The following is a 23,390-nucleotide window of genomic DNA, read 5'->3' on the forward strand; positions in this document are numbered from 1 at the left end:
AAAGCAGTATAACAATACTCATGAACAACAGTTCATTTCTGATTGTTGCCAGAAAGCTGAGAAAATGATGTAAAGATTTCTCAGGTCAACAATCTGTGACTTGTGAAAGAACGAAAAATTCCACATGGTTTCTTTAATAGTCAAATCCCAATTAGTAACCGTATCTTTATGTAGTTTTGACACAGACTGCCTCTCACAGATTGGCAGCGGTGATCAGAAGGTGGAAAAGATATTCTGAACTTTCATAACAATCATTGGGATAAATACTTAATACTTACTATTTTATTTTATATGTTACCTTATACTGAATAATTAATACTTACTAAACTGTTCACATGAGCCAAAGTTAGAAGCACACTTCTGTTTATAAAATGTTTGATTTCTTCTGCTCTCATTAGGTTACAGATGTGGGTGAAAAGCAGTTACTCACTGATAAAAGTAGAAGTCTTTTCTATGAGATACTCTGCGCTCTGGCTAGCCCGAAACGGGAGGACACACGAGGATATAGCCTGCTGGCTGAGGTGACAGAGAAGTTCGCTTTTTCCCTGTTAACTGGGATAATGTGTGGATCACCAGGAGAAAGGTTAGTCAAATTGAATTCATAGTATGTTTTGGAAATGCTTGACAACAATATAAAAAAATCTAAATTACTTTTTTAGAAAAGGGATTTGTCTGTCGTCTGACACGTTAACAGTATGAAAATGTGCTGCCCTCTGTCACAGTCCCAAAAGCACTATATTGGCACTGTATGGTGTCGCAAATAACTGGTACACTGATACAGGGTAGCTGTGGGAGTAAGAGTCAGGAGATCTGCGATATATTAGATCACCTTTAACTCAAACATTGCCTGGAAAAGTATTAATTAATCTTACTAAGAAAATAATATGTAATTGTATGATGAAGAGCTATGTTCTAAGACTTAGATGAGAGTAAGTCACCCAGAATTTCTACTGGCATTTTGTAATTTATCTGCGGTTGGTTTTGCTCACTTAAACATAATTTAATTTTTTTAAAAAGCTACTTGTAGGTTTTACATGTAGTTTCAAATTGCTAGTTTTGTCTGCAAGTGAGTAGTACCTCGGAGTCAGGAGAAATAGATGATTGCAGAAATAGATTACACTGACTTTATGAGACAGATGGTTTTAAACAGTGAGTTTCTCCCGCTGGAAATCTATTAAACAACTGGTGTTTGAACTTAGAAAAGAAACACCTTTTGTCTTCCCTCAGAAAATCAGCATAATTTAGATTTCTATCTCTATTTCTAATCTTTTGGAGATGAAATTTTTCTTGCCATTTCCTAAATTGCAGGGATTATGAGGCCCATCTCAGCCAAATGACAGTAAATGGTATAAATATCAATACTATCCTGAACAGTGTCCAGAACTTGAAAGTTCAAGTTCTTTACTCCAAGTTTTTTGCATCTTCTGTTGGGAAAAAGAGGTCAAGCATGATCAACTTTTAATGCATCTGCTTCTTGTAGACTTGTCTCTATATCAAGTTATAAAGATGAGAATTATGATAACCTGGTTTACCATGTAGAGGTTTTGCTTGCAGATCATAGTGAGCAAAACCCAGAGGGGCAATGGAGAACCTGAAATACAGAATAAATCAGCCCCTCCTTTTTTTTTTTTGTTTTTTTTTTTCCACAGAAACTTAAACTGTGTTTCAGTTAAACATCATAAAGCCTAAAAATGATGGAGGAATAAAGTATTAATTACAAATACATTTTAGAGTTATTCTGTGAAGAACAGTGAATTTCAGTTCCACTTATCAGCCCTGTTGCTTTTCCATTTCAACAGAGGTAAAAATATCCTTGACAGCTGCCCGTACATTGCAATAATGGCTCACAACTGGTTTCCTCAGCAAATCAATGGACACAGATTTGATGGAAAAGATGGGGATTCTATTCAAGCACCTGAACACTTACTAGAGGTCTCTGTTGTATTATCACCTCCTCAAGAAGAGAACTGTGAATCTGTACAGTTCACAGAATACAGCAGCCAGCAGTGGTTCCTTACTGGAGATAAGGAACTTGCTCTGAAGAACAAGGTTTGAAGATAATGCAATTTATTTTTAAAAGAAATTAGTTTAATTTAGATATTTCTTAAGACATCTTAAATGTAGTTAAAATAACGTATTTTTGTGTGTGTCTCTGATTAAAATGAGCACTGACTGTTGAATTTTAATATTAAATTTGTATTTATGTTGCATGTGTTGTTTCAGGTTTTTTCTATGAGTTTGAAGGGTCGGAGTTCTCACCCTTTGAAAGATAACAATGAAGTAATTTATCGGATTTATGCTACAGGCAGTCGGATTGTTCCACAAAAGTCTCTGTGTCTCCTCTGGAATCAAGCTGCTGAAAGGTTATTTATTTTATTGATCTGTTTAGTTTTCCAGTTTCTACCATGAACCTGTGTATTTGCCCAAGATGTGATAACTCTGATTAGATCATTTGCAAATATGAAATTGATCAATTTCCTATCTTTTTTTCCTAATTTTTTCTGGCCGTCCTGCCAGCACATAAAGCTTTCCGTATAATAAAATGAATAGTTATTGTAGCTCAGACATTTCTCAGACTTCTACTTTTTACTTTTTTCACCAAAAAACTAATTTAGGTTTTTTTGTTACATTATTAACATAGCATTTGTAACATTATTAACATTAACATAATTTAGATTATGTAATGATGTGTTAGGCAATGCTGACAGTCCATAAATCCCAGAATTGCATCACTGCATTAATGACTTTGCACTGTTTACAGTTGTTACCAGACAACACTTCACACTTCCAAGTCCGTTCTTACAAAAGTAAAGAATTAAACCTGCATCTCTGGTGTTGTTTCAAGTCACTGTCCCAGAAAGTTCCTAATTTTCTAAATTCCTAAATCCTAACTCTTTTCTTTGGGTCTGTGAAAGACACTGTGAGGTGAACCAAAAAAAACCTGTGAAGGGACAGATGAAGGTTTTTATCTAGACCAGTATCCTGTCTCTAGTAGTGGCTAAACATAAACACCCAGGGAAGAGTAAGATCAGGACAAGCAGAAATAGTGATTTACCTAATACTGTGCTCTCCAGTGACTCTATGAGCCAAATGTGATTTTGTGTCTTTCATACACCACATGAGCTCTCTACCACAAACTTGTTTAGTCTTTCCTTGCACCAGAATTTTTACACATCTTTTGACAATGATCTCTATAGGGCTATTACTTCTTGACAGAAAAGCCACCTCCTGTTTTGTTTTTTTGGTTTTGTGGGGTTTTTTAGATATTGCTGCTACTAGTTTAAGTTGATGTCTCCCGGTTTTTAGAAAAAATAGTGAACTGCTGATCATTGTCTATTGTTGTGGCTACTCATACCACTGCAAACCATGGAATAAAGTTTTCTGTGTATGGTCTTCAATGCCACATTATTTGATTAGCCTGTGTCTTTCCTGTTCACACAGTATAAATAATTCAGAGACAATTATGTTTTGTATCCTGGTGAGATCTAGTTGGTTTACATTTGATTTCATTAGACTGACTGGATTATATCAGTCTGTTGCTGATATAAACTATTTCTCCTCAGAAGGGAGTTGCAGCAGAATTTACCTGTATACTCTCCTTTTATCTTACACACAATTACAGAGCAGGTGTGATTTCCACTAGAAATGGCTTAGGATGTCAGCTGTAGTATTCTTTTTCAAAATCAGTTCAGCAGTAAAAGAAAACAAAACATGAATTTTAGTTTCAAAACCACAAATAGCAGTATAAAATGAAGTGTTCTCCATAATGGTGCAAGGTATCGTTCAAGTTAAGTAACAAACTGTTTGAAAAGTTGGACAGACCTGTAAATCCTGCAGGAGTTCTAAAAACATGCCACAAAAAATCTCTAGTGAAAAAAAAAAAAATGTACGTTATCATATATTTACTTTTTTAAAATCATAAAAGTTAAAAGCTATAAACAATATTTTAATTTCATGTCAGTGTGCTATTCCGAGAACTGTACCTGAAAGATTACACAAAACACCTCCACAATTGTTTAGAAAACTTGGTATTTCAGAGATAAGACAGCCATTTTCAAGCCTGCTTACCGGGCAAATTACATAAGTCCGTTTCCAACTTTGTGAATCTTTTGTTTTGCAGCTGGCTGTCTGATAGCGGGTTCTGCAGAGTGGTGGACGACACATCAGACTATGTGGAATGCTCTTGTTCTCATATGTCCATTTATGCAGTTTATGCCCAAACAGATAACTTGTCTTCATACAATGAGGCTTTTTTCTCTTCTGGATTCATCTGCATTTCAGGTCAGTTGATTTAAGGCAGTTTTCTCATTAATAACAGCTGATGAACAGTAAGACTGACAGATTTTTAGAGATTTTAGTAGCTGATGACAGTCTTTTTATTTGGAGGGGTACTGGAGGAATGTTAACTGACTTCATGGTATTGAAGTTGCCAGCTGGTCCTATATTTGCACACTGGCAAATTTTACCACTAAAAAAAAAAATAAGTTCAGCAAAGAAATATGTTTCTCTATGATGTTTTCTTGAACCATACAAGAGAGAAGTATGTCATTCATTTGGGGAAAGAAACTTAAAAAATCGTAAAATCACCTGTGATTCTAGCAGCAGTGCAGATGTCATCTTTGTCAAATCTTTCAGACACTTTTCTACCAAGACTGAAAGCTCTTTGATGATTTCAGCTGGCAGTTTACACTCAGAAGTGATAACCTGAGGGAGATAGATTCCCCATCACGTCTGTAGCGCCCCATTGTGCTCTGCTGCCTAACTGCCATCTCACATCTTGGGAGAAGCCCGAGAGTTTAACCCAGGAGGATCGTGACCTTTGACGGCGGCGATAGGATTTGCAGAGGTCCCAAAGTGTCAGACAGGAAGAAGGACATCTAAGTTTTAAACTCCACCTGGCTTCCGAAGGAGATGGAAATTACACCTTTCACACTGCAGTCAGTTCACTATTGTGTTGCAGGCAATCAGGGGTGAAAGTAAATTTTCCTTCTGTTGGTAGGCAGTGTGCAGGCAGGAACCTAAGAGTAATGAGGCCACTGAGAAAACATGCTAAAGGGATTCTTAGTCTACTCTTAAGGCACTTAAATGGGAACCTGTGTCTACTCCTTGTGAGGTTTATGACTTCTGAATGAGTAACAGAAAGAAGCTAAATTTCCCTATTTATCCCCTCCCAGCAAACTGCCCTAACAGACTAAAGCTCGTGTTCTGAATTGTTTTAAAACCTCGGACATGAAAAAGAAAGCAAGGAAAGAGAAGAAACCCCTCTAGATATCACTTACTTCACACAAATTGACTGTTTTCTTTAGCAATAATGAAATAAATTTTTAGCAGATAAACAGATTTTAAAAGACGGTTAAGCTTCTAACTTAGATTGTGTTAGTGAAAGTAAAAAAACCTAAACTATAATAAACAATTGTAATTACTGGTTTACAGGAAAAAAAAAGTAAATTGATGAGACAAATATACCACAGAATGCAAAATGCTATATACACTGAAGAAAAAAACAATACAAAGTAAGCCAATATGCTGTAGAAACTAAATCTAAGAGAAATATTTTGCTGAACTGGAAGCAATAAAGACCTACAGATCCTTGTTCAGCACTAGTCTTTTCCTGTAGTTGTGCGTCATAAGAATGTATTTTAAAAATTAGAAGGGTTTGCCTTGGGTATAACTGCAGTGCCTTTCAGCTTCTTTGGCTGGTTGAAGGTGTTTCTTGATGTGATTATATAATTTAGTGATTAACAAATTGCTTTACATTTAAGAGCTACAAGAATATTACTTATTACCCTAACATCTCCACCTAGGTGTGAGGAGTTTAAAAAAAAAAAAAAAAAAAAGTAGAGTGAATTAGAATATTTTTTCAAAGGTTTCTTATGTAGATGTATAAATTTCACTAGCTAATTTTTGAAAGTTTTAGAAACAGTTTTTTCTGCCAACGATTTATTTCATGCATCTCTTACAAACGCTTGTACTAGAGAAACAAGGCTGTCTCAAGAAAGGATAAAAGATTTGCCTTAAGTATCCCAATTCCTGCCCTTCCTGGGGTTGGGAGTGCACAGACAATTAATTAACTCTACGTGAGTTTCAGCAGTGTTTTTCTTCGTGGCTCAGCTTTCCCAGGGTTGTTATTCCGAGAGCTACTTACTGGTAGGTAAGGGCCCCTCCCCATTTCTGTTCTGTTCATGTTCACTGTGAATTAGTGAAATGAAAGGTGGCGTTATTCTTTCTGAGTACTGCTACAATAGATTTTCTGTGCCGAACACAGATGAAACAGGAGACCGGTGTTTAAGAAGGCCATAGCTGTCTCCTAAACCAGTCCTACTTAGCTGGAGGGAATTTTTTTTATTTATGAGTTTCTAAAAGGATTTTTGTATGGAGCAATATGAACACTGAAGAGCTGCCTTTGCTTTAACTATTCTGACAATCATCCATATCATGAAGAAATTTAAAAAAATACTAATCTGCAAAAATGGCTTGTTTACATTATGCAATTATTTTAGCTCCCAAGTCTGGGAAAAAGTTAAATAGATGTCAGTACTTCAGTAATAAATTCATGAGTGATCCCAGTGTGAACCAAAGTGAACATATTCTCTTGAAAAACTTGGTTTTTTTCTGCTTTTTTTTTAATGATTTGCACCTTTCAAGAGATCCAGCACTGTTCTTATCTAGCATAGTTTATCAACCTAAGCTTTAAATTCCCCTCTTTTTTTTTTTTTTTTTTCCTTGTTTCTGTGTAGGTTTCACTTTGGCTATTATCTCCCACCTTTTCTGCACCAGGTGTGCGATGTTTGCAGCTAAACTTCTCACTCACATGATGGTTGCTTGTTTGGGTACTCAGGTAAGAAAAAAGGCTGAAGTCTCTAAGTGTAAAATTATATACACCTTTGCTTTCCTGTTTCTCACTTCCATGCTTATGTCTGAACAGACCTGCTTTTCTTTTATACAGGGTAAATATTTTTGGAAAATGTAAAATTTCAACATATGATACTTACAATTAATCCAATATTCATACTCTGTGTTGTGAATTCAATTTAAATTATATATATTCTGAAAATATTTAGAGAAAAGTTATGGATGACATAGCCATGTGAGAAGTTAGTCTTGTATGTGGAATAATAAATGTTTTGATGATATAATTGAGACAAAAAAGTTCCCTCGTTAACATCATTATTTATTAAATAGATTAATGTCAGTAATCATAAATTCTATGGGAAAGATTTATTTTGACATGCTCTTTTGCACTTTTTAGGAAGGAATATTTATGAAGAATTTAAATAATAGAATTTAAAAAGTTGAAAGTCTTGCTAGTTCTCTCATACTGGTTCAGATAGTAGGTAATAGAATGTCAGCAAACTGAAGGAGCATAGAAAAGGAGAATATGTCCCTCTGTCCTATAAAATGTAACTTCCTCAGCTTTGGTACATCTGGTGAAATGGAAATGGTATGAATAACCTCAAGAATCTTAAAATTACTTTGTGGAAAGATTCCGCAGGAAGGAGATTTTATGTATATTTTTAATGCTATAAATATAATGTTAATACAAATTTAAATATATGCTGAAGGCAGGGATGCTGAGAGATGCTGCACATTGGCAGGCAGGTACTTAGAGGAATGTGTCATATCAGGGAAATACTCCAGATAATTGAAACAGCCCTGTGTTACCTGTAAAATTTCAGCAACTAGCATGTCTCTCAGACAAGCTTTTTTTTAGAGCCATGGTTAGTATATAATTCTATTCATGTTACCTAATTATATAGTTCCTTGTTGTACAGTGGAGTGCGTCGATAATGTTCATCACGCAACTGGATTTGAAATAGAGGGAGCAGGAAAGGTCCTCACAGCACTCCTAGAGATCCCCAGACACCAGCAGGTTTCTTGTACCTTAGGGTGTAAAAGTATTTTGCCATCTCGGTTCTTGATTTTTGAAGCGTACACCTCATGTTTTTTAATAGTTCTGTGTAATTATACGGAAAGCTACTTTGTTCCAGGGACCTGTAATGTGCATGGTTACTAGTGTACAAACATGCAGACTTATTTTGGACACATAGCTCGTAACACAGGTAAGGACTTGCATGTGGTAGTTTGTCAAGATTATACAAAACAAGTCTAGTGAGAGCTTTGCAGCCCATTTTACAGTCCAATGATGTATTTTGGAAAAGCTTCTACTCTTCCTTTGAAGCGAATGTTGAATTGTCTGTGTTCCCAGAATTGTTTGATATTTTGCATATAATGGAATCATCCTCACCCAAGTTGCATTCTTTCTATCTCCAATACTTTTCCATTTCTTTGGCAATATGTTCCATTTCCAGTACAGAGAATCTTGTTTCTTTTTACAGTGTGTTTATTTCTCACAGAAGGTTGTTATGTTGGGATTTTTTTTTGTTTGTTTTTCTATAATGACTCCTTAGCAGGTCTTTTGGATCCATTAAAACATCATGATTTACACACAGGATCACACAGAGTGATTGACCTCCCTCTGGAGATCATCTTGTCCAGCCCTCCTGCTCACGCAGGGACACCTAGAGGTGGTTGCCCAGGACCGTGTTCAGATGGCTTTTAACTATTCCCAAAGATGGAAACTCCATAAACTCCCTGGGCAACCTGTGCCGGTTCTTGGTCACCCTCACAGTAAAAAAGTGTTTCCTGGTGTTCAGAGGGGACCTCCTGTGTTTCCATCTGTGCCCATTGCCTTTGCTCTGTCACTGAGAACCACTGAAAAGAGCCTGGCTCTGACTTCTATGCATCTTCTTTACAGGTATTTATATATTTTGATAAAATCCCCTGAACCTTCTGTTTTCCAGGCTGAACAGTCCCATCTCTCTCAGCTTTTCCTCACAGGAGAGATGTTCCATCCCTTACTTATCTTGGTGGCCCTTCATCTCTCCAGTCTGTCCCTGTCTCTCTTGAACTGGGGAGCCCAGAACTGGACATGGGACCCCAGGTGTGGCCTCACCAGTGCTAAGCAGAGAGGAAGGATCACCTTCCTCATCCTGCTGGCAATGCTTTGTCTATTGCAGCCCAGGGTACCATCAGCCTTTGCAGCAAGGGCACATTGCTGGTTCACGCTCAGTTTGGCAGTCACAAGCACATGTAGGGCCTCTTCTGCCAAGATGTTTTCCAGCTGGGTGGCATCTAGCATATATTGGTGAATTCATTCAAGCAAAGTTAAGCTTTGCTGTTTTGACACATTACATAGTTAAAACCATAGAATCGTTTACTTTGGAAAAGACCCTTAAGATCACATTCTCCAACCATTAACCTCACACTGCTAAGCCCACCACCAAGCCGTGTCCCTAAGCACATCTCCACGTCTTTTTAAATACCTCCAGGGGTGGTCACTCAACATTTCTCTTAAGTCTGTTGCATACATTTAGAGCTATGGGCTAATTTTAGTTGGAAGCCACTCTGAAAACTTTCTGCTTTAGACCCCTGCTCAAAGCAAGCCCAGCTTAGGTCAGGTTGCTCAGGATGCTGTCCGGTTGAATTCTGAGCATCTTCAGCAGTGGAGATCCCACAGGCTCTCTGGGCAACCTGGTCCAGAGTTTGACTACCCATTGTGAATTTGCGTTGCAATATCTAGTTTAAATTTAATCTGTTGCAACTTTTATCCGTTGTATCTCATGCTGTCAGTGTGCGTCTTCACAAAGAGTTTGGGTTCCTTCATTTCTAGACATTTCTGTGAGGTATTTTGTAACAGTGATACAATTTCCCCCCATCCCACACTCTTAAGACTGAAGAGCCCCAGGACTTCTGAATATTTTGTGGTCTGAATATCTTGGCGGACCTTGACTGAACTTGCTTCAGTGTGTCAGCCTCCTTCCTGTGGTGAAGATCCCAACTGTATCCAGATGTGGTCACACAAGCGCTGGAACAGAAGGGAAGAATCACTTCCCTTTACCTTTTGGTGGTGTAAATCAAACAGCAATACGAGGCTGCTTTGCAGCAAGGCGTACTGCTGACTCGTGGTCCATCTGCCATCCACCAGAACCCCAGGTCTTCTTCTGCAGGCCTGCTGCCTTGCATTTGGCCCTGCCTGTGCTGTTACATGGCATTACTCTGTCACCAGCTATAATGCTCTGCATTTGCCTTTGTTGAGCTTTGTCAGAAGTCAGACCATTTTTCCAGTCTGTTGAGTTTCCTTTAAACAACGGCCTTACGAATCACCTGCACCCAGATTTTTGGGTCCTCCTCAGACTTCCAGTGCAGACCTCTGTCCCATCATCTACACCCAGATGCTTTAAATAGTTATCAGCCACTGCATCCCAGCTCCTGAGGAGCACCACTAGTAACCAGGCTCCAGCTGGACTTCATTCTGTTGATCACAACCTTTTGAGCCTCGCTTTTGAGCAGGCAATTTTCCACTCACTTTATAATCCATTTAACCAAAGCATGTCTCAGCATTTTAATGATAATACTGCGAATACCACAGAAACCATGTCAAAGGCCTTGCTAAAGTTAAGGAAAACAACATTTGCTGCACTTGCCTAGGCTGGTCATCTCCTTGAGGAAGGAGATTGGGTTAGTCAGGCATGATTTTCCCATCATAAATATATAATGGCTGTTCCCAGCCACCCTCCTGTCCTTGCCCTAGGTACAGCTTCCAGCAGGTCAGGCTGGTTTATGTGTAGTACAGAGGTTTCCAGGAATGTAATGATTCATCTCTATGCCTAAAAATCAATCTGAGGGAAGGAGAAAGAAAAATAAATTTGACTCCGTACAAGAAACATCTTTAAATATGGTTTTAGAGGGTGAATTTCATAACTATTCAAACCTTAGGTGAAGATTTGAGTCCTAACTGCATGTTCAAAACTCTCAGAACCTCAGAATAAGTCATATGTTAAGTAGGATCACAAATCAGAGTTTGCTGCACTTTGAGTCATTGTGTGACTTGACTTGCTTCTCAGTTTCAGTCTTCAGTTTCATAAGATATCTTTATCATCCTTACTTAGCTGCAGTAGTAAACTTACAAGGTAGTGAATTTATCACACACACACACACGCCAAAGAATGGATAGTGAAAGCAGGTAGAGCTGTGGGAAACATTTCACTTGAACAGCATATTCAATTGAAATTCATTTTTCATTAAACTAGTCTAAGTCAACCTCTCTCCAAAATATGTATGGAAGAACCTAAACAAAGGCGTTCTTAAAGCTTGACCTAAATGAAAACTGAAATAAAAAGTTGCTCCATTTTCTGTTAAATGTGGCTTTTTTTTTTTTTTTTAATGTTATAAACGTATCACTTTTAAATTTTCATATATTGACATGCAAGCATATTGTCAATAGTATGCCTAGCAGTTCTTATCTGCTGACAATTCCATGTTTCAAATAGTAACTCCAGTGTAGGTTTCGTGTAGGTTTCTTCTCAAGGTTGAGCAGGAACATGGACATGGGCATGGCTGGAGACCAGCTCAGGTAGAGACTAATGGCCCAGGGGTGAGTTTAGAGCTGCTGGGCCTGAGTGTAGGTGGAGACTGTAGCTGGGACTGGTCACGACTATTATATTTATTACTATATTTATTAGTGCACTCAATGCCCTGACGTAAAGGCAGCTTCTCTCATTTTTATGTTGATCTTTAGTAAGCATTTTAAGCTTGAAGGGAGGGTTTGAATGTCCTTGTTTTAAGTCTTTCTTCTCATAAGTAGAAAAAATTTCGAGAATTAGTAAAACTATATATAAAGAAAAACTATCTGAAAGGCATGTACTTCATGGGTGGAGAAAAGTGGGAATTGTTAATGCAGGAAAAGATGACAGAAGGTAATAGATTACAATAGAAAGGATTTTCTACTAAGGTGTAAGAGCATAAAAATGCCGTTATTGCCTTTGGTTCTTCATGTACAAAAGTAATACTGAGAAGTCAGATATCTCTGGCTACCGGAGTGCTGCGCTTGGTTCTAGCTGCTGAAGGACTTAGGACGTGGGAAAGTTAACTTCAACTTGGGCCCACAAGCTTTTCTGGTTTTTGTTTAAATACACTTCATTTAAACTTTTATATAAAATACTGATCCGTGCAGAATAATTCTTGAGAACAGTTCTATGTGTCGTGTAAATACAGTAATTTAGTTTAGTCACAGAGATACTATTTAGAATGGTTCCAAGTCCTTTTGTTATTCATCCTTAACCCCTAAAATCCATGTCTCGCCTGATCTCTTTTCCTTTTGCTATGCAATTGTTCTGCAAGTTTAGAAAAAAAAAACTTTTGAAAGAGGATTTTAGCAGGGTAACTGCTTACCCAGTGGGCTAGCTTGGAGAGGAAGTAAAGACAGCTTGTCAGCAGCTGTTGAAGAAAAGAAAGTGGCTTTAAGGCACAGTGGAAAGAGAAGGGATATGTTTGACAAGAGTGAACTGAACTACTGTGCTCGCTGTTCTGAACAGCTGAAGGAAAATCTTTATACGGTTAATTGTGTTGTGATGTGTTGGCATATGTTCTGCCTGGAGAGAACTAGCCTGATTAGGAAGCCGAAGTTGAACAGAAAACTCTAAATAGAAGATGTTTGTACAGCTATACCTACCTACAAGTATTCAGACAGTATAAATAGATATATTTACCATACAATTACAAGTTTTGTGTTTTTGTTAACCAATGGCTCTGTATGAGAGGAGTTGTTTCAGACATTTTTAACTGAGAACTGATGTGAGAATCATCACTTACTAACTCCTGGTTTATATGCAAGTAAAATGTTAGTACTTTGCATTTTTATCTAGTAATGTTTAGGCAGTAGTAGGCACTGGATTTGTACCTATTCAATCTCAAACCACTCTACAGAATGAAGGAAGAGGGTGTTTCTGTGTGCACTTACATTTTCACCAGAGAAAAGCCTAAGAAGCTCTTCAGGTTAGCTTCCCTGTTTTATACTTACAGGAATAATTATTTTTCCTCTAATATCTGCACTGGATGTTTGTTAGGCGTGTAGTAGTTTTTTTTTTGTTTGTTTGTTTGTTTGTTTGTTTGTTTTTTTAATATCTACCAGTGCAGTAATTACTGTTATCTGTAGATGGCAGTCAAACCTTTTCAGCATGTTGCTCAGAAATTTGCTCTTCCAAGGCTGTGCCTACTCTGTGGTTGCTCACAATAATTTGTTATTCTGTCAGTGATGGGGAATGGCGATTCACAATATCCAGCCTTCATTTCATTCTCGGTGTGTCTAGAGCTTCCAGCGTTAATGGAGCATTTGTAAAGCATTCAAGAGTGGATGTTTCACATGAAACTCACTGGAAAGACATAAAAGGCTAGGTATTTCTGAAACGTTTTTATTCTTTTCATTCTGATATTTAATCAAAGAATCATGTCTCCAACAATCATTTTTTATTGAATCATTAGTTAGTCATAGCATTTTGTTTGTTTGTTTAACCAGTATGTTATAAATTCATGCAACAATATCTTAAGTGCACAAGGAAAAAAATTACTGGGCTGAGATTTTCAGTTTTGGAGTAAATTTAGTGAAGATTTGTGTATCTGAAAAATTGAAGTATAATGAGAAGATACTTCACAGTGTGTCAGTACAGTCATGCTAATCAATAAAATTCTCCTTTTCAAAAAACTACAAACCCAGATTACAATCTTAATAGGAATCATTCCTTATGGCTCCTGTGCTTTGCCTGGGAATTCCCAGGCAGAAACACATGAATAAGCACTTTGTACGTGGCTCGTGCATGTTTACTTAGCTTGATGCGTCTTGTCCACATTAAATTTCAGTGTGGATGCATAGGCCATTTCTACAGCTCATGCTGAGTATTACAAATGACTTGAACATGTGCTAAATTCTCCATTTGGATTTTTTGTGTGTACACTGCTGAGCTGCTCTGTATATGTGCAGCAGCTATGTCTTGGAATATTTAAACATTCCCAATCTGTTTACAGCAATGATTGTGTACAAATGGCCTGCTAGTCTTCTGGACAGTAATGTAAAATTAAAGTGTAACAGTCAGATTAAAAAAAAAAAAAAAAAAAAAAGGCATGTGGGGAACTGTCTCATACTATTTTTGTCAAACAATGTGTATATTTTCTAATTTAACCAGTCCTCAAGCTACAGTAGCACTTAGCGTCGTCATCCATCACTGTAATATCTGTAATAATTACCAAGCTGGCAAGCCAAAATGATCCTACCATTGAACTGGGTAGAGATGCATGATGAAGAATTATACTCACCGTGTTTAACTGAAAATCTGTGCATTATTCAACCCAAGCAGAAATAAAAAATATGTGTCAGTTACATTTTTTTAAGAAGAAATTGTGGAAGAAATCCTGGTTTAAAAAATTGTTAAACATTTATATGAAAATTATAAACTGCTGCTTTGCTGGAATTGTTGTTTTATTATTTGGACTTACTCAGATGTGGAGGAAGACAGAAAACACAATTCTGCCAGAAGTGAAATAAATTTTAAAGATGTGATGAAATCTCCAGGGGGTGGTGAAGGAGCAGGATATGAATGAATGATCATAGAGCCTGTAGCTTCTGCCATTGTATAGAAGTGAAACATCTGCATCAATTGTGAAATGTTGCTTTTGCTGTATGGTTCATCTTAACCATTCTCTTCCACATTAGGGGAATTCTCATTTTCTCCCATACATAACCGAAACCCTAAAGAAATGGTCATGTATACCAGGATAGGGGGAGTTTGCAAAGCATATTCCAGAATGAGGTGGATAGAGTGATCCTCTTACAATCCACCACAGGGGCAGCTCGTGCCAGTGAGTGGTTGAGTGCCTGCCTCTGTCCTGGCAGCGGAGACAAACCTTCGTGTCAATTCAGGCCTCCCTTACGGTAAGCCAGTGCTTTTCAGTCAGCTGATGGGAAATACTAATTAAAGGGCTGTTTCTGAAGAAGCCTGGTGCAGAGCTTCACTAAACTCTGTGTCTGTATGAAACAGGAAACCCTTATGGAATAGGAAACAACAAATATTAATATACAGCCCAGTTGCCCAGGGTGACGGAATTTGCCTCGTAAAACCTAATTGTCTTTGAGGACAACTAGGCCTGAGTTTGCCTTGCTCTGATTTCCTTGCTGTAACCTGACAGCAGTAAATAATGCTGAACGTGGTACCATCAGCCCTTCATGAAAGTGGAGCAACCCATGAGGCTTGAGAGGGCACAGAGGCAATGGAAGAGAACTGGACCCAGTGATCCAGAATCGGTGCCCACTCTAGAAATTCAGCTCCATGTTAATGTGTTTTTTCCCGTTACTCTTCAGTGTGAAATGTTTCAGAAGAATGATGAGTAGTAGATAGGCTTCTTCCACCCTTAATTTCAGTGTTCCTATATTTTGGGATAATAATGCCTGAAAATCCTCATTTAGAGAAGGAGAGATTCTACAGGTGTTACAGCGGAAAGTGGAAAAGATTTCTACTTCTGTTAGAGGACTATTAGAACTTATTCAATAAAACTGGACATTCTTTTTATTTTGGATTATTTGATGTCATTAAAGTGATCAGAACCTTTTTCAAATGAATATTCAGCCATTAACTCCCTAAGTGGGATATCACAGTGGCTACATTGCTTAAGGGCGTTATGCAGTCTCTCTGTCCTCACCCAGCTTGTGTTAAGACAGTTGTGGAATATTCCACTTGTCCTGGAGTAAGTGAAGTTTCCATAAAATGGGCAGATTTTCCTGCTAAGCCTTTTGACGTCCTATTTCCTAATAAAGGAAGACAGCCCTACTGGTAATCACTTGGCCTCACAGGAATAAATAAGTAAATATTCTTGGAAGTCCTGCTTATATTACTTCCACAGAGGCTGGGGTCACACTCAAAAGTCAGCGTTAAGAGTTCAGTTGATACCACATGATTTACTTAGTTGATGAAATATAAGAACAACAGTTATGTTTTCCAGCAACTTTGTCTGCATTTACAATTAATTTTCATTTTGTAGTAGAAGAGTAGTGAAATTAGTTTAAATTGCTGTGTTTCTGTTAAAGTTCTGTACAGCAGAGGTAGGTCAGACAGTTGTTGGGCATGTCAGGAGGGAAAGATGCATCAGTAAGAATGTTTGTGTGGGTAAGCTGCTTTCCCCAGTTCCTTACATGACATTTATATGATCACAGTAAATAAATATTAGTGGCTTTACAACAACAGTCGTGGTATTCCAGGATGTGTGATGTATATTCTCTAGTCTGCTGATAACATGTTTCAGTGTAATACAACTTGTGATTTCTTGGAGTCTCACCTATTTTCTTTGTTACCTTTGCAGAAAAATTAGCACCTAAACCTTTCCTCCCAGTGACCATGTTAGCAGGTTTCATACTGAATTAGTTAATTACTTATTAGCTGATTTCCGTCATTCCCACCAAGTCAAAGCGCAACGTTAAGGTCATGCAGCTTCTTTCAGAAGCAGTTTCAACCTAGTAATAACCGTAACTATTTGGGGCTTAGTTTATGTAAAAGACAATTTCACAGTAATCTAAATTGAATGGTTTTATAGAAGAGCAATACAGTTTTATGATCAGTAAGGCTCCGAGGACCCATCTCTATTATATTATGTTGATACTTGCGAGTCTGCAGTATCTGAGAAGAATCAGATAGTCAAAGCTGAGGCTAATCAGGGATTTGTAATTATCATTAATCTTAAGATGTCAGTGACTTTATAAGCTGTGTTGACCATATATAGGCACACATATTTTAAATATATATGTAAGGTGTCCTCAGGAGGTTGATCAGGTGTATGAGATCGTTTAGAATCTGGGGGTCAGGAAATCCTTATCTCAAGCAGTGGGGCACCTGACCATCAGAATAACTATTATAGATAACGTAACGGTGAGGAAGGACTCTTACCATAAAACAAACAGTTTGTTACCCTGATCACATTCTGTGAGAAGGTGAGGAGAGTAGCTTGCCCACAGTTACCTCATTGCAGCATCTTTCCCTTTTTTCCAGTAGAGGGAGTCATTTTGCCTGTGGAGTTCCATCGGATGTCAAATCGCTGTGGCTCTGACAGGCTTCATAGAAACATGACACCGTCTGCAGATTCTTAAAGCTAGAGCTCTGGCAATGCAAATGCTGTAAGAGCGGATCTTTAAGGTCTCGGTCTAGGGAGTGTGGAAGAGCAGAAGCAGCTGAAATGCCTCTATCCGATGGACAGAGTGCAAGAAAGCAGTGCTCTAGTAGTCACAGCCAAGTGATGGAGTGTAAGAAAAGTAAATCTGAAATACTGATGTAATTTAAATTTTATGTTACATTTTTTCATCAGCCAACACGGGATTTTGGCCTCTCACCGAGAACTTACCACTACGGCAATACCTATGTACTTCTGCTTTTGCTATTCATAGGGATAATGTTACTTTACCACCCTTGTTCACTTTTCTGACGTTGAGTCACCATGTAGTGTTAATGCACAGGCTGTTAGTATCTTCTTATAGATTATCTCCTTGTGTTTGCCAAAACTCGGATATATGAGCAATACTATAACATATGTTAGAATGCTGCTACGTTATCTCACACCTCCTGTCCTCGTTGCAAACAGTCAAATGTTCTGTTTATCACTTTAAAGTATAAGAGTATGAGATTTCTATCAGCTAATGCCTTCCAGCTCTATTTTCATTATACCTTCGTTTTTCCCAACATCACAAACAGTTGGGGACCACACACAGAGAGGAACAGACAGCAGCATTCCCAAGTTGCCTGTTCGTTGCTTTTCTCTGCTTCTTACTGTGAAGCAGGTTATACTGCTGCCTTTCTCTGCTTCATGCTTTTCATTGTCATTTTTCAACTCTTATTCGCATTTTCTGCCTTCTTTCTCTCCCTCCCTTTGTTCTATCCACTCATGCGTGCCATTCTGCTTTAATAAAAAGTCAAGTATCTATTACTTCTCCTAATTAGCAAATCTCCCATTGCTCGTTTCCCCGCGGCAGGCTTTCTCAGCCTGTCTAGATGGAGAGAACCTCAGCAGTTGCTGTTACACATCAATTCAGGCCCTAGCTATAGCTGTGCAGTGTTAATCTGAAGTTTTCAAAACATTCTTAATTTAGCTTAACTTTTGGAGGAAGAAATCCATTGGCTTCCATGAAAAATGGTGCCTCAATGGTTTTCCTTTACAGCTAATTAAAATTATACTAACCATTGAATGTTTAGCTTCTGTTTTTACTCCACCACTGTCACTTTGTTTGCTTACTTCCATGTGCAAGAATATTTTAAAAGGGTCTTTTTGTTTCCATTTTTGGCGGTTTTCTCATGACCTACTTCTTCGTATCTTCCAGGCAGCTAATGTTCCATACACAGTAGATTAACAAGTCCTTTTCAAGGCTTAATTGGATTATAGGTATACATGAAACCAGAGACTGAACTTGCCAGGTTCATAGGGCAAGTGCAGCTTTAAGCATATTGGGGTTCTGATTGCATTTGAAAATAGCTACATAAGATTTTGATAAATACCAACTCACTAACTGTGGTTAAATACACTTGTGTAATTTTTGATAGTTTAATCACCAGGCTATAGTAAAATTTTATACACTGGTGGATGTGATTTTGTTCACATTGTGATTTTTCCCTGCTGTTGTATAGAAAGTGCCTTTGGAAAACGGCTTGTGGATTTATAAGAATCAAACAAACAGGTCATAATACAAAGTCAAGACAGACTTTCATTTTGGCTATTCTTTTATTGTCCCAGGTAGGTCATGTCAGTATTTTGTGCCCAAAACATTATGATTTGAAGCAAAGACACTCATGCAAATGTAAATCTGAATAGACTCTGAAGAATGACCATGAAAACCATAAATTCTGGGAACGATGGTGAATGATCAGTCAAATAATTAATGAAGAGTTTGGGCTGCATATTAACCAGAGAGAGAAACCAGGAGTAGATAAAGTATGTGTTCATAGGCAGAAAAAAATTAAACTGATCATGTTTGGTCATGAAAAAAGTCTTAAAAACTATGATGGTTAATCACAGACTATGCTATCTTTCCATATTTCCATTTTACTGGGAATCTTTTTTTTTTTTTTTTTTTTTTTAATTAATGGATTTGGAAATACAAGCAAGCTAAAAGAGCTTGCATAAGAGGGCCTCATGTAACAAAATTGCAAAGTATATGACCAGAGCATGTCACCTACTTCAAAACATTGAACAACACAGTTCAAACAAAGCAGTTCAAACCCACTGACTGATACTTTGATGGGAAGCCAGTCATTGAAGAGACATCATATATCAAATTCTGTTCAGTTCTTTTTATACTAATAGGCAGCTGGTGCACAACCATTCGATCAAAGAAAATGGAGGAACCAAGAATCCTATTCTTGGAATAAGACAGATGAAAAAGTAGAAACCAACTTCTGAAACACAAGGCATGTGCTTTTGTAGAAACTAATTTGTGTGGCTGGAACATTTGCTAGGGATGATAGAATTTTATGAGTCTCTAGGATAGAAGAGAAAAGCGAATAAGCAAACAGGAGATAATTAACTACTTTGTCTTACTTCACAGCTGGAATGGGATAGGAATCTTCCCTTAGTCAATAATTGTGGGTCAGCTGGCAAGAAGTGACTTGGAAAGCACAGGAATTCAAAGTCTTAAGATTGGCTGTCTGTGAGTAAACAAACAGGATTGAATCAAATTAACATCCAGCCATCTCATCATTTACCCAGGGATGTGAAATGTCTGCTCTGCCCAAAGGATAGGTTTTCTGATGAAAAGTGTTAGCCCCACCCCCACCCCCCCAGTATTTCTCCCTTGCTGTTCCACAGTTAGTGTCCAAGGACTTAAAACATTTTATTATGTCCTGAAACTGTTTTAGACACATATCGCTCTAGTCTGTGGCTCTGATAGACAGAGACCTGCGTGCTCCAGCCAGTCCAAGCATAGACCTTTCACCACTCTGTAGAAGCAGGTGGCAAACAGGGGACATACAAGTGTTTTCACTGTGTTATACAAGGTCAACTGGATCCTCTTTATGCCTGCTTTTAGGGTGACTGTGCTCCACAGATTCAGCATCAGGAACACTCAGCCTTGAAAGTAAGTTAGGAAATTATTTATTTTTTTTTAAAGAAAAAAAAAAATCTAGAACGGTGACTGATGATAGGGGAGCTGTTTTTTCAGTGTGTCCCACAATGAGAACAAAGTTAAGAAGAGAGGGATCAAGAAGTCATACAACGTAAATGTGTGCCATGAAGGTACATCAGTCCTCTAAACCTAACATAAACAGGTATTTTACCTTCCCTCCAACTCTTTCAGAGGTGTGCATGATCAGCACAAAGTGAGAGACAGGTAAATACGTAGCCAAAAAGTGTAGACTCAGAACTGTCTGTTCTATGTAAATCCACACTTAAAAGTGGCTCATAGTTACTGCTATTTGTTACTTCTGAAGTATTTTTAAAATATCGCAAGTTGTGCTTGAGTATAATCCGTGATCTAGATACAGTAGTGTACTTCAATTAGAGACAATTACTTGAACATTTGTAAAAGGTCTCCACGGGAGATAAAAGACTGAGCTCTATAACGAAATCTATCCTCACATTAAATCATGCTCTTTAATTGGTGCAGATCTTTGCAGTCTCTTACCTTGGAGCAGAGTTTTGGGCAGATGGGTGGTTAACGTGTTCCTAAACCCTCATCTTAATGACTGCCAAGTCATTAATTCACTGGGATACACAGAGTCCTACCCTTGACCTGGGACAGGTTAAAGTGATGTTCACATATTAATATTTTGTATAAATGTGTACTTTGCCTTCTACTTTATGCATACCAATATGTGACATTAATACATTGCAGTTCATTACTAACTTCTACCTGAGACCAGACTTGATTGCAACTAATCACTTCAGGATAATTATTAGTTTGGGTCTCTCATCTGCCCAACTTCAAAGAAGAAAAGCTTTCAGGATATATTTGATAGTCAGCACTATCTAGTCTTAAAATATCTTTTGTTGATATCAGACTGTTTTCTTAAAGCACTATGTAAATGTGGTTTAACTGGAAAAAGAAGCAAATAAGGAAGTTGGGTGAAATGGTGTACATCATGTGATTAGTAAATCTAAAGCATCAGCTCTTCAGCCACCTCCTGTGTTGTAAAGTCCCACAAAATAATGATGGAAAGGTCACATTTATCTTCCTCTACCTGTGAGAAATCTTTCCTCCATAACGTATTCTTGGTTGTGTTTATTTAATGGTTTTTAATTAATTTAGTTTTTAGCTCCTAGCATTCAGATTGTAAGCTTTCTTTGTTCTGTGCCTGTATGCTCAGCACTACTAAAAGGATAAAATCAAAGCTGAACTTGATCTTAATCGTACTAGTAGATCGTTCCTGACACAGGAAGCAAATGTAAGACTGTGTTGATCTTCTGGTTAGAAACGTGAATGGAAAATGTGTCTTTTTATCATAACTACAAATAAAAAGGAACTCCTCTGAAATCCAGTGGTAGCCATGGACTGAGCCTGCAGCTGAGCTGGCTTTCTCTGATCAGGAGCAAGAGGCCCCGGAAACTTCCCACCAAACCCTCACTCTCTTGTTGACTGTAAGATTTTCCTTCAGATTTATAATAAACTTTTACTAAGCTCAGCCTGGTGGGCTGTGATAACTTTCACAGCATTTGCTAATGCTTTAGGTCTTTCCTCCGTCTCTCGCAATGGAATGTGTCCTTACTAAGCTTGAAAAACCACCTTCAGAAACATTCTCTGTCTGGAAATGCTGAGATGCACAAATGTTATCAGTCAGCTTGGTAAATGTCAGATTCCAGTAGATAGTCTGTTTATCAAAGGAAAAAAGAAGCAAATTATTTTTCTAACCTCTGAAATTACTGACACATTATCTTCAAAACGTTATAATATTCTACAGGATTCTGCTAACATTTAGCTATATATAACAAAACAGTTGTCCCCTTTTCAAAATTATCTGCCTAATTAACTCATATAGTTTTACAATACTGGAAAAAAAAGTTTATAAAGCAAAACCAATTTAATTTGAGCTTTTATATTTCTGTAGTTTGTTGCCTGCTTAATTAGTCCATAGCTGTATACAGGTTGCTCACCTGTAGCTTCATTAGTTTATGAAGTGCTGCACTATGTGTGATATTCACAACATGCTACACATTATAAACAGAAATTTGAAGAAAAGAACTCGCCGGATGAATTTTTGGCGTAAAGAATCCACTTTGGCTTTAGCTCCAGCAGATGTCTTTCCTGCCTGAAGTTTCCATAGAACATTGCATTATATTACCCTTTCAGAATATTTTAAGTCGCTCAGAGTTGAATGAGATACATATATAGCCGATGACTCCAACTTTGGAGGTCATCACTTGCCATCAGTGATGAAAATATAAGCATTGTAGCTTCGCTTGGCTTATTTCATATTCTTCCACAGCTTAAGTCTTAAATTGGCCACAAGAAGCTGTAGCGATGCTGTCCTAACATGCACTGAATGATCCTGGATGCTAAATAATCCTCGGCAGGTCCATTACTTAGACAATCTGGTATATCACACAGTCAAACACTGAGGGAACGCCAAACCACAGAAAAAAAAATGCTTTGTAAGACTTCATTTGGCACAATCCTAATTTTTGAGCTACTATACAGGTAAAGAGTTGAGTAAGTTGTAGCCAGAGTAGCTAGCTTTCAACCAAGGCCCAACATTAAGATTTCAAAACCTCAGATGAATTTGCTACATGTATTTAAGGGGAGAGAAGCATGATTTTTAAATAGAAATGCAGTTTTATAGAGTAAAATAAATGGGTAGAGTCCCTGTAATTTAATTTTCAGCATTTCTAGTCTGAAACAAAGGGAGTTGGGATCCATTCTCAGCTCAGGCTCGACATTCTGCTTTCTAATATTGCTTCATGCCCACTTGTCAAGCCCTTCAGCTAAGCATTGTAGATTATTTTCATCAAATGAAAGAAATAAAATCATGAGGTTAAGAATAGGCTCTTGTTTGTTAATTACAAACTAATATGTTTTAAATAATCTGGCAAATAATGAGCTGTCATTTACTCAATAAAGTTTGGGTTTTTTTTTTCTTAAAATGGAATGAAATAGACGGATTAATTACGGTACATGCTCAAAAACAAATGATTCGCTAGTTCACATTGTTGAACATAATTTTTAATATGGCTGGTGCTTTCTAACTAAGATTTGCAAAGCTTTGTGTCGTGTCTTCCTGTGACAGGCAGTACTGTTCAGAATAGTCAGGTATCACTGATAAATTAGGAACGTGTATTAGTCATCTCAGACTGTCAGTTGCCTTTCCTTTCCCTATCCTACCAAGACTTCCCTGCACATCAGGTGGAAGTCTGGAGACGAGTATTTTCCTTATAGTTTGCTCAATCCAACCGTGTGGTCAGTTCATTAGCATAATCGCCCTCATTGTTTATCATGACACAGCAGAATAATAGCAGCTGCTACACTCTCAGATGATACAGGTTTTCAAAAACTAATTCTGTTTTTACCTTCTATGTTTGGATATGTTTTTGCTTGTTTA

At 37.6% G+C, this 23,390-nt stretch overlaps 1 protein-coding gene across 8 annotated transcripts in view; it reads left to right on the forward strand.

Moving 5' to 3' along the window:
* The window catches only part of ADGRV1 (adhesion G protein-coupled receptor V1), a 308,947-nt gene that overhangs the window by 140,740 nt on the left and 144,817 nt on the right, over positions 1 to 23,390 (forward strand). For all 8 annotated transcript variants that reach the window (XM_074932928.1, XM_074932935.1, XM_074932934.1 and 5 more), the window contains 5 exons: positions 399 to 583; positions 1,800 to 2,049; positions 2,224 to 2,363; positions 4,121 to 4,281; positions 6,738 to 6,838. In XM_074932928.1, the coding sequence (XP_074789029.1) occupies positions 399 to 583; positions 1,800 to 2,049; positions 2,224 to 2,363; positions 4,121 to 4,281; positions 6,738 to 6,838 (837 nt within the window). The remainder of the gene's footprint in view (positions 1 to 398; positions 584 to 1,799; positions 2,050 to 2,223; positions 2,364 to 4,120; positions 4,282 to 6,737; positions 6,839 to 23,390) is intronic.

Source organism: Athene noctua, chromosome Z (genome assembly GCF_965140245.1).
Source record: "Athene noctua chromosome Z, bAthNoc1.hap1.1, whole genome shotgun sequence".
Taxonomy (NCBI): domain Eukaryota; kingdom Metazoa; phylum Chordata; class Aves; order Strigiformes; family Strigidae; genus Athene; species Athene noctua.